At 38.3% G+C, this 12,432-nt stretch overlaps 1 protein-coding gene across 1 annotated transcript in view; it reads right to left on the bottom strand.

Moving 5' to 3' along the window:
• Positions 1 to 7,637, bottom strand: part of LOC111076210 (ionotropic receptor 75a) — a 108,745-nt gene extending 101,108 nt beyond the window's left edge. The window contains exon 1 of the mRNA XM_022369899.2: positions 7,499 to 7,637. Within this exon, the coding sequence (XP_022225591.2) occupies positions 7,499 to 7,637 (139 nt within the window). The remainder of the gene's footprint in view (positions 1 to 7,498) is intronic.
• Between the last annotated feature and the right edge of the window lie 4,795 nt (positions 7,638 to 12,432).

Raw genomic sequence — 12,432 nt, 5'->3', positions numbered from 1 at the left:
ACCGGTTGTTCCCGGTAACAATGTGCTCCACCCTCTGCCGCCAGTTTCCCGACGTGCGCTCCGACGCGTTCTGTTTTTTCCCAAAACTATTGTCGCGCTTACCCGCCCCAAATGGCTTTTGGTGAGCCGTGGGCTGTCTAAATTTTGAGGATGAAGGGTCCACCTCCATAGGCTCAGGTGCCGCTTGGCCCTGAGCTCTGGCTTGTTGGTTGGGGCCACCTTGCGTTGGATGTGCCCGGACTCTTGAAATAATGAGGGCTATATTGCTTGGCATTGCTTAGATGTGGCGCCTGGGGTTTGCGCTCACTAAATCTAAATCTAAATCTTTCTCCTCCATTGCCCTGGCGTAATTTGCTGCCAGAACGCAGCGGTCTTCGCTGGATTCAGCTGATTGGGCCAGAGCCAGCGCGGTCGGAAGGTCTTTAGGCCTTGCTGAGAAAACCGGAGTTTTTAAGTTTCTTCTCAAGCCTGAAATGAATGCCTCTAAGGCATCCTCCCTGGCTCTGTCATTTAAGATGCTCGCTGCGTCCGCCGTATGTTTTATGATGTTTTTATTAGTCATGAGAGAGAGGTGCCTCTCGATGTCATCATAGTAATCGGTGAGGGACATATTTTCCTGCCGCATGGTTGCTAGCTTCTGTTGTATCACGCTCACTGGCGTTTTGTCAGAATACGAACTATCTAACCTATTGATAATGGCTCTAAAGTTCAACACCGTGCCAAAAGATGCCAAAATATTGTTCGCGGCTCCTTTCACCTTATTTCTGAATATGCCCGTAGCCATATAGTGTCTCGTGCTACCCTCATAGGGCTCGAACACCTCGTAGGCCGCCAGCGCTGCCTGGCGCCAGGCAACATAATGTTCCTGTTTCCCATCAAATTCTGGAACCGACTTCACCATGTCCAGTGGCTGATCACACTGGACCCCAGGCCTGATTTCTATTTTCATGTACACTTCTACCTCTGGTACGGCGACAGGCGCTTGTAACTGATTAATTGTGGTCTGCATTTGTTGTAATTTAGCCTCAAATGTTGTGGCCTGGCTTGTCAGTGCGGCCTCGACGGCTGCGAGAATGGCAGGATCCATGACGTTGGGCGGTCTTTGAGTCGTACGTTTGTAAATGTCTGCCGCTCGGAGGCCTTCGATCAAGGATTTCAGACTATCGTCACTATCGTCGGCACTTTCCCTATCACTCATATGGTGCAAACTGCTGCGTGTAGCACTGCACTTAGAACACCGCGCTCCCTAGCATTAATCTCAAGGGGAAGAATTTGACTGGTTTTTACAACCGTATTAAAGAATCAAATGTTTCTTATTTTATCTTTATTTTCTTTTCCATTAGTTTTTTTTTGAGCTATTCTAGTAAAATTTACGCAATTATCGGTGAACTTTTATTTTAAACAGAGATTTAGGTTGGCTGACACAGGAAACATTTAAAATTCAAGCAATTCACTTACATCATTGTTACTGCCTATATTTACTTTGACGATTAGTTTGGTTTAGTTTAACTATGCACCGGTTGAGCGTTTTGGATCCGTAACGTTGGGCGAGGGAATTCCCTACAGCCGTGTAGATTTTTTTTATTATATTTTCTCTTTCGAGGCGAGGGAGGGCCCTTAAGCCTATTTTTTCCTTGTAGATCTTTCGATGGGAGCGAGGGATTGCCCTTCAGCTCTTTTGACTTCGTTTTCGGCTGCAATCTATCTTCAATTGGAGCGAGGGGTTGCCCTTCGGCTCGTTTGTGTTTTGTTTTCGGCTGCACTTATCTTCAATTGGAGCGAGGGGATGCCCTTCAGCTCTTTCCTTGTTTTAGTTTTTGATTTTCATTCGGGTGTTGCACTATGGAACGTTCTCACTCGTTTGTGTTGTAATTATTCAGTTAATTTTCACTTTTGTGTTTGAAGGAATTTTTTCGGGAATTTTTGTTTTTACACTTTTCTGGCTTATTATACCCGTACTCAAAAAAGAGTAAAGGGGTATATTAGATTTGTGGTAAAAGTGGATGTGTGTAACGCAGAGAAGGAAACGTTTCCGACCCCATAAAGTATATATATTCTTGATCAGCATCAATAGGCGAGTCGATAGAGCCATGTCTGTCTGTCCGTCTGTCCGTCTTGTTTGACGCCTGGATCTCAAAGACTATAAAAGCTAGAGGAACCAAATTTTGTTTCCAGACTCATGTGATATCACACTGCTACAAGTGTATTTCAAAATTTCGCCCCGCCCCCTTCCGCCCCCGCAAAGGACGAAAATCTGTGGCAGCCACAATTTTAAAGATACGATAAAAACGCAGTATCGTAGAGAATGACTATATCTACCAGATTGCCGAATCTGAATCAGATCGGATCATAATTATAGCCAGAATGAAGAAATTAATTTTCAGTTGCTTCCCCTGCCCCCTCCCGCAAACGTCAACGCAACTCATTTTCCTTCTCGCTCGCACACTCTGCCGCGTTCAGTGCGCGAACAACGTCTAGCGGAGGAGATGTAGAATATGAATGGTACATCTATAATCTACATGTTAGATGTAAAATATACATTGTAGATGTAGATAACAGATGTAGCAAAAAAATTTAAAATGTAAAAAATGTTTTTTTTTAATTCTAAAATTCTAAAAAATCATAAGCTCAAAAATGTATATACTGACTGAGTACGGGTATAAGTAGAGTCGCGTCCCCAGAAGCGACTCACACGTTCCTTCTCGTTTTAAATAATATTGAAACTTAAAAACTTATTCATATTGATAATAAGGTATTTTTATTTTTTTTTTTAGTTGCTGTTAAAAAATTAACGATTTGTGAAAATTAAGAAGTTCAGCTAAAGTTGATATATTTAGTTAACGAATTCGCAACAACTTGTGCAGGTTTTTTTTACTGCCAATAACTGATTAATGACGACATAAATGGTATTAATATATATGCAATAGATTTCACCAATTATCCAACTCATTAATTTTTTTTTAATTTTCTTGATTAAAATTTTTTGTATAGTTCGGTAGCAAACTCTAAAAAATAAAAAAAAAAAAAAAATAAAAACATGTTAATTACTATTAAATCCAAGGTAACAAAACTAGGGGGTGTCCCGTTTCAATTTCATACGGACATCACACATAGATAGGACTTTAAGCAGATCATCAACATACATTGTAAACCAAAGCGGGCCTAGTACCGATCCTTGAGGAACACCACGTAAAATGACTAGAACATTAGATCTCGACTTATTTGTAATTACTGCTTGCTTTCTATTAGTTAAGGTAGAGGACATCAATTTAATTGCATTAGTGGAAAGATTATATAGTTTTATTAACTTGTTTGAGAATCTCATGGTTAACCGTATCAAAAGCCTTACTAAAGCCCAGTAGCGTTAAAAAGGTTACTTCACTATTGTCCATTTTTGTTCTAATATCCTCAACTATTTTAATTATTGCTGTCGTGCAGCTTCTATGTACCTTTTTTGAACCCGGACAGCTAATTACACTACTCGACAAAATTGAACTTTTGATTTTGGCTGTGAACCAAAATTACTTTTTCTGATAGATTTCGGGATTTAAAAATTTTTGTAGTACTTTATTATTTTTTTTATGGTGTCATTTTTTTTTAAAGAATTTTTAAAATCTGGTATTTTTTTTCTTGGTTTTTTTCAGAGGTAGTGCTTCTCTTTTTCACATAACTTTAGTATCTTATATCTTGTTGAATAGAATTTTGCAGTTCTGAAAAGCTGACAAACGCAGCTATAAATCAGACCCAGACCTGCAGAATCTGCAGCTTAACGCCTGGAAGATATTAAGCTTTCAAATTCAAATTTCATCATTTTTTGCGGTATTATTTTTCGAAATTTTGACTTTAAAAACTCGAGAAAAGTCGAAAATAGTTCTTGGCATGCATTTTTAGTATTAGATAGACGCATTAAGCTGCGGACTTATAGCTGCGTTTGTCAGCTTTTCATAACTGCAAAGTTCTAAGCAACCAGATATAAAATACTTAAGTTATGTGAAAAATAAGAGCACTACCTCTGAAAAAAAAACAAACAAAAAATACCAGATTCTAAAAAATTCTTAAAAAAAAACTATTCCATAAAAAAAAACCATAATTCGTTAAAAATTTTTTAACCCCAAAATCTATAAGAATATGATTGTGTTCACAGGGTTAAGTCCAATGAACGCCATTTCATTTAGTAGATGTTTCTCTTTTAATATGTTACTATTAAGGTCAACTGTTAGTATAATGTCCGTGTACGTCAGTGTTAGGTTAATTACACTACTCGACAAAACCGAACTTTTTTTTTCCTCAAGGATCCAAACCGACTTTTTCTGATAGATATGGGGCTTTAAAATTTTTTAAAGAATTTGGTTTTTTTTCTATGGCAGAACTTTTTTTTGAAGAATTTTTGAAGTCAGGTATTTTTTTGTAAGCTTTTTTCAGAGGTAGCGATAGTTTTTTTCACATAACTTTAATATCTTACGTCTGGTTGTACAGAACTTTGCTATTTTGAAAAGGTAATTAAAACAGCTAGAAGTTGAGCCCAAATTTTTTGTGATTTTAGCGTACCGTCTGGGAAATATAAAGCATTGAAATGCAAATATTATGATTTTTGTGCGGTATTTTTAACGAAATTTTGATTTTAAAAACTCAGGAAAAGTCGAAAAAAAATTATATCTTGTGTCCTCTATTTTTTTGTGTATAGGTGCGTTAATTTGGCGTCGTTTAAGGTATCGCTCATTAAAATCTATGGAGAGACTTTGGAGCTAAAATTCTTTAACCAAACCTAAAATATGGAAAAAATGAACAAAAAATACCTTTTGGAAGGTTGCGAGCCCAACTGCCAATTGGGAACAAAGCAAACGAACAAGGGTTGTACATTTGGTACCTGATCGCGTTCCTTTGTTCCCAATTATTTTCGTCTGGTAAATACCTTTACCAGTCCTTCGTGTCTGAAGAATGAGCACTAAGCACTGAGCATTTAACTTGTCTAAAATTTCGGTCTGATTACACTACTCGACCAAATTGAACTTTTTCTGATAGATTTCCGGATTTAAAAATTTGTTTAGTACTTTGTAGTACTTTTTTTTACCAACGGAAGCCCGACGTCTAGGAGGGAGACCTCGTCCTTGTGGCCGAGGACAACATACCTCCACAGGAGTTCCTCGGGAGAGTCATCGCCACGCAAGCCGGAGAGGACGGCATGGTAAGGTTGGCGCCGCTACCATGTTGTTGAACCCGCGTTCAACGGGGCCGGTGTTTCTTCATGTCATCGTCTTAGTCAATGTTTTATGTTAAGATTATTTTTGAATTGTTTGAAGTCTAGTGTAAGTAGGTTTGCAAGGTGGGAGCGCAATAAAAGCTCGCTCTTTCGCTCAAGGTGAATTCGCCCCGCTTTGCCACCGTATGTTAGCTATGAACGAAATTTATGAATATGTATGTATGTATGTATGTTAGAATATAATCTTAAAATTGAATTCGATCGAGCACGTACCATATTTTCGTTCCGCATTTTAATTAAACCTTTACGCCCATAGTATTTCGGAATTTCTCAGTTAGAAAAAGAATTCTAAATTTTCAGTTGGTTTCATCAATTGTAATTTTAAATATTCTAATGCTTTCTGACATATATCCGTCCATTTGAAGCTAACATGCTTTGATAAATAAATTGTAAACTTTATTTAAATGTTCCTAGTGCTACAAGTTATACACTTTTCAACTTAACTTATCTTTAACAACTATAAAATTATAATTTAACTTTTAAAATACTAAACAAGTCACATTAAAAAGCAAATAATTTAAAACATTATTCTTATATATAAATTTAAAATTTTGGTAATATATGGCAGTATTGTTAAACAGTGGTGCGCTACTAATTGTTTTTAAATAGGGTGGTAACTGATTATAAAGTCGTACAGCCCAGATCAAGTAGTGTCTATTCGAACAAGAAAGTTTGGTTCTAAGGTTTGGATCTGTCCTGTGCGACAGATTGAAACGCATCTTCTCAAAGAAGTAATCTAGAGTCTTAGTGAAAATAATTTTGTAAAGCTGTATTAATATACAAAATTAAAATTTTTGATAATCATGCCGTTACGGACGTTACACACTTTTCCATTAGTATTTTTTAAAAAACATGTGTAAACATGTGTGGAAAACAAAATTGTTAAAACCCATTCTGTTAAAATAAAAAACCCAATTTTCCGTTACGGACGTTACACACAGTGTACCCATTTTTATACCCGTACTCAAAAAAGAGTTAAGGGGTATATTAGATTTGTGGTAAAAGTGGATGTGTGCAACGCAGGGAAGGAAACGTTTCCGACCCCATAAAGTATATATAAAGCGGAGGAGATGTAGAATCTAAATGGAACTTGTACAATCTACATGCTAGATTTTGCTCATTTTGCTCATCTCTTTTGAAGCTTGAATATGTATGCTATTATTCCATTAACAAGCATTTGGATTTTGGACAACTTTAAATTTCTCCCTTTGGCTAAAAACTTTCGATCTAACCATTATGCAAAATTTCTATGTGAAACAAATAATGCGAATCAGAGTGGTGGTATACATATTTAACCTACTTTTAATTTAACAATCAGGATTACTGCAATCAAATATTTAGATGAAAAAAGTTTGAAATTCGTAATATATTTGAAAATTGGTTAGCATAAGCCTGAATATTAAAATTTCATCTTTTTGTCATAAGTTTTACAAATTATTTTGTTTCCATCAATTTTAAAGCACTTTTCGGGAAGGCTGTTAAAACCTTTTCCTATCAAATTTGTCTTATGTCTGTTGATTTTCGTCATTTCACTTGACTCCACTTCATTCAAGCAAAGACTATGCAAATCCAAGATGTTGCATGTTGTACCAAAAAGCTGTCTACTTGGCGTCGTCTGTTTGAAATCCTAGAATCCTACAGCAATTACAAAGGCCCAGAATAGACTTACTTTTCGTTTTAAAAATGTACAGCATCAAATACACAGTCTTTGGCGACGCGTAGAACTCAGTACCTTCGCACAAACAAATGGTTTAAAAGGATTGTTTGGTTTGGTTTGTCCTGGGCAGTACGGGCTCGCTATTGACAAACAGACAAAAGCCAAGTAGGCAGCGGAACTGCGGTCAGAGACAAAGGATAGCACAAAAGAGAATAAACGAGACTCGTTTAAGACTTAGTCTTAAAATAAATAAGCTGCACCAGTTTTTGGCTACATTTTGTCTGTGCTTAGCATCAAGTACAGCTATTTTGTTTTCATAAAGTGGAAAGTGGCAAATGAGTCTCGTTGTTGATTGTTTAAAACAAAAACAGAAATAATATTCTTGTATATTGCTCGCAGTTTAATTTTAAATTTTTCGATGAATATTTTTTTGCATATTTTCGATATGCATTAAAATTGTTTATATTTGAAAGATAAAAAGAATAAATACAAATTTTGATAATAATCTGATGAAAATTTGCAAATCCACGGTCATTGAAGTAAACTTTATGTATTCTTTTATTTATTTTTATAATCCTTACCTTTGTCTGAACAGGAAAAAACTATTGCTTCATTGGTCCTAACCAAGTTCACAATAAAGCTTGTCAAAACCGATATCTCCATATTTGGCGTTGCTCCACGCGCAGCGATAAATACAATCAAAGCAATGGAGACCCTCATTGTTTATTCTTATTGCGTAGTAAACAGCTACTGCTTTTATATGGCTACGAAGCCAATGGATTGACAGCATAAATGCAGGTGAAAATATAAATAATTGTTTGAGTTTATAATGACAACACTGTCCTACAAATTATTAATTTTTTATAAAAAGTCAATAGTACTCTTGACTTTCTTACTTACTTTCTTCATTAATTTGATGATTAACAGACAACAGAGCTAAGCGCAGACAATAATTAATTAATATATTATTATTTTTTATTTTCTAAATTTATTTATTTGTCGTATCAACACATTTACTTAAATACTAACAATAAAACTATGCAAAAAAAATTGTATTTGTTTAAACTTAACGAAACAATAGTTTTCGGCTCTACCAATTACATTTTTTTTAACTCCAAAAAGATTGTGCTTTTAGATTTTGTAAAAGAAAAGAATATACAGGGGTGCCTAAAGGAAAATTGAATGTGTAAACCAATCAATTTTGAGAATTATTTCCAAATTGTGATCGGAGCAACCTGGAAGATGGTATAAGTATAAAAAAAGTAGATTAATATGATTTTGATGACGGAAAACAAAAGATGCGACATGAGGCAAAAGAACACGAGGCGGAAGGCTTACCAGGAAAACCGGTATATAAATAGAAAAAATAGAATGCCGGTACAAATTTGTACGACAGTTACAGGAGGGCTTAGGTTACGACACACGTGTGGCAGAAGAATTTCTGACCAGTTCGATCAGTGCCTGACTCATCGCTTTAGATGGTGGGCCAATCCCAACCCAGCGAACATCAGCACCTCCTTGGCATTTGACCTTGCCTGCCGGCTAAGATACAGCTAAACCACCGTTAACAGCATCTACATACATATTTTCACACCGATATATCTACATACACTTCTCAGGTCGATTAACTAACAAAAAAAAAAACAGACAATTATAATATATAGTGCCTTGCTTGTGGTGACTGTCACGGTGCTTTGCGTGATTCTTACGAAAATTATATCAGCGCCCGTTGCCCATGCGTTTTGGCCGTACACTTATGCGCACATAGATATATAGATCAACATGTCACCAGAGCAAGAATACCATAGCCCAACAATTAAATTATCAGTTCAATTAAAATATTTTTATATTATCATTAATTTTACAATTCTATAAGCATCTAAAAGAAACAAAAGGCATCATTAAAAAAATATTAAAACGAGAAGGAACGTGTGAGTCGCTTCTGGGGACGCGACTCTACTTATACCCGTACTCAGTCCGTATATACATTTTTGAGTTTATGATTTTTTAGATCTTTTAGATCTGTAAGTTTTCTCGGGTCGTTTTAATTAGTTTATTTTTTCGTTGATGATAGGTAATGATGATGATAGGTTCCTGGGGTTCCTGGGGATCTCCGAGGTCTCTCCCAGCGCTGCAAAAAGGTCGAGGGACTTTGCTGTTCCAGTTTTCGGTGTCACTCCGTATGGGAAAAAATAGTTGGACTTAGGACACAAAACTGTTAGAACGGTTTCACTTATGAAAGATTTAAGTACCTTTTATCTTCTTTAAAACACAACTGATCAGTTCAGGCCACCAGAACTATGATCGCCTTTGAACGTCTCTGATTATGTATATGCCTTCACAGATTCACTCAGTTAATAATATGTTGAAAGACACTGCTGATCTAATGCAGTTTCGCTTTGATTGTGATCCATCCAAAATTTTCGTTACTACCAGCTCTTACGGGGACTGTTGGAACTTTATCTCCACAACCAACGGGGTAATCGTTTGATTCTTTTTTCCTTTCTTTTTCCGCTTCGAATCAAACCAACTTTTTCTGATAGAAAAACTTTTTTTAAAGAATTATGTTTTTTTTCTATGGCAGAACTATTTTTAAACAAATTTGTTAAGTCCTTTATTTTTTTGTTAAGCTTTTTTCAGAGATAGCATCAGTATCTTACATTTGGTTGTAATAAACTTTGCCATTCTGAAAAGCTAAGAAATGCTTGTAATTTCAGCTTACCGTTTGGGAAATATTAAGCTTTAAAATGCAAAAATTGATGACTTAAAAAAGTCAGGAAAAGTCGAAAAGTTGTGTTCTTATATTTTTTGTGTATAGGGGCCTTAATTCGGCGTCGTTTAAGATATTGTTCATTAAAATCTATGGAGAAACAGTGGAGATAAAATTGGTTGACCAATGATGATTTTCGGAGGTTTAACCCTTTACCATTGCTGGCCCACCAAGCAATGCAATACTTTAGGCAAAGCTTACACAGAGCTTCCACGATTAACGGAGTAATCATACGAGTCTGAGTAAAGCTTTTACATACGTAAATTCTTCCGATCCACGCTGATTCGCTATGTCCAAACCTAACTCTGCAATAATTACTCTCTTCTCTTTGTAAGGAACTTATTTCAGGCTGGGGTAAGCTCAGTCTGTCCAGGGTCTGCGAGGCAGAGCAGTGCGTTGGCGGGCTCAGGGGTCAGGAGGGCGGGCGCTGCGTTGTCGCAAGGCTCAGGTGGAAGTGTGTTAGTTGTTAAATTGAATAAAATTACTCGAGAGACGTGTGATTTTGGTATATACTTATGTATTTATTCAAGTAATATTCAATAATGGGGTCCCTGGCTGCACCATGTGGTTGTTGCTTAGAACTTACGTGTGGCCAAAACTAGGGGAATGAACCAGGTTAATTTTTATATACGTGGGTTTCGTGTAGCCATCTGCACATTCTGCGTTCGCGGCATTTTGTGTGTGTGTTTATTGATCCAGATATTTGCGCTTTTTAGAATGCGAGGGAGCGACTCTATTCTGTTTGATCGGACCGAGCTGTGTGGGGCGAGGCTATGTCGGCGTGCTGCGAAGGTACGTGTGCGTAGCTTGGAGATTTCTCGTTGAGTGATCGGTCGTTCCAAACTCCGCGTGCCTCGAGCCTGTTTTTGTTTCTTCTTCTTGCTTTTCACTAGCCTCGCTTGTTTTTCTATCGATAGTTTTAGATGTTGCCACCTCGTCCACCATCGCACAGTGGACGGTCTTGTATGGAATCAGCGGCCAAAAATAGTTCCACTGCCTATATCAAAGTGAAATTTTTGTCTTAGCTTGTTAAAATTATAATAAGTAGAATACAATAATATTTAGAAAAATAAACCGATCCAATCCCTCTCCCACTACTCACTCCCAACAAAAAATAATATGTGAAAAACTTGTGCAATATTTTTTTTTGCTTTTGACTAGTTTATTAAAATAACAAATTAAAGAAAAATAAACTGTAATAAAATGATAATGATGATAATGTAATTTACTTTGTTTGAGATGCCAAGCTTTTTAGGCACCTATATTTATCCAAATCAGTTAAAGACTTTGATTTAAACGTTATAATGTTTGTTTATACCGGCGGCTAGCTGAAGCCAATTGCTCGCTCTTTTGCCCAGCCAGATAAATGTTCACAAGCGGGGGTTCAGTATGCAACCTATGCGGCGAGAGATTAGCATAGAACTCCTTGGGCCACGACGGCCGATCAATGCAAGAGCCGACGCAGCAGGTGCAGAGCGCCCTTTAACAGGGAGAGCGCAGCAGCACTGCCGAACGCTGGGGACATACATAAGCTTAGGTTTCGATACTCTTTTACTAGTTACAGCTACATTTAATATTGTGATAGACGCTTAAGTAGCCGCTGGCCCGAACATACTCCCCCCGTTGGAAGCTCGCCTTTCAACTGACTTCTCAAGGGGCAGCAAACACAGCCGAGTAACGGCCCTCCTGATGGTTCCTGAAGCCGTCTTCAAATCAGCCACGCGGCCTACTCCATCCTTGCCTTTGACGACGTCGACCACTCTAGCCAGTGGCCAACGCATCGGAGGAAGATTCTCATCCTTCACCAAGACGACATCGTTGACGCAGAGGTTTTTCGTAGGCGTACGCCACTTCGAGCGCTCTTGCAAAAGAGTCAGATACTCTTCGCGCCAACGCTTCCAGAATGTCTGCTGCAGTTGAGTGACCCGCTGCCAACCATCCAGACGGTTGTAGTTGAGCTTCGTTAGGTCAGGCTCGAGAATTGACTGATGCGGGCCTCCCAAAAGCAGATGAGCAGGCGTCAACACATCCAAGTCATCAGGATTTTCTGAAAGCGAGAGCAAAGGGCGAGAATTAACAATTGCCGCGATCTGGCAGATCAAGGTGCGGAGCTCGTCGAAGCTAAGGATGGATGGCCCAACTGAGCGGTACAGGTGATACTTTGCGGACTTCACGGCCGCTTCCCACAATCCGCCAAAGTGCGGAGAGCGCGGGGGGATGAAATGCCAGTCGATGGTGTCAGCCAAGCAGGATTCATGGACTTCTTTCATGTGCGAGTCGCTCAGGAAAAGCTTCTTCAGCTCCAGAAGCTCATTCTTAGCGCCAACGAAATTTGTAGCATTGTCCGACCAAATATGGCTTGGCCTTCCTCGAGTGGACGTAAAACGTTTCAGTGCGCCTAGGAACGATGCGGTGGTCAGATCTTTAACAAGCTCCATGTGTATGGCCTTAGATGTGAAGCAAATAAACACGCTTATGTAGCACTTGATCGGAGGCCTCGTGCGGATTTCTGATCGGTAGAAAAAGGGCCCACAATAGTCCACTCCAGTTACTTGGAAGGCCCGCGATCCTTCCAGACGCTCCTTAGGCAAGTCCCCCATAATGTGCTCAACCATGCGCGGCCTCGTCCTGAAGCATCTTACACACTTGCTAACCGCTTTCTAGACGGCTTTGATTCCTCCAATAGGCCAATATTCTAATCGAATTTTAGCAAGCAAGGCGCGAGGTCCGGCATGGAGGTTCCGT

The sequence above is a fragment of the Drosophila obscura genome, unplaced genomic scaffold (genome assembly GCF_018151105.1).
Source record: "Drosophila obscura isolate BZ-5 IFL unplaced genomic scaffold, ASM1815110v1 contig_137, whole genome shotgun sequence".
NCBI classification, from domain to species: Eukaryota; Metazoa; Arthropoda; class Insecta; order Diptera; family Drosophilidae; genus Drosophila; species Drosophila obscura.
This window is presented reverse-complemented; position numbering and strand designations above follow the sequence as displayed.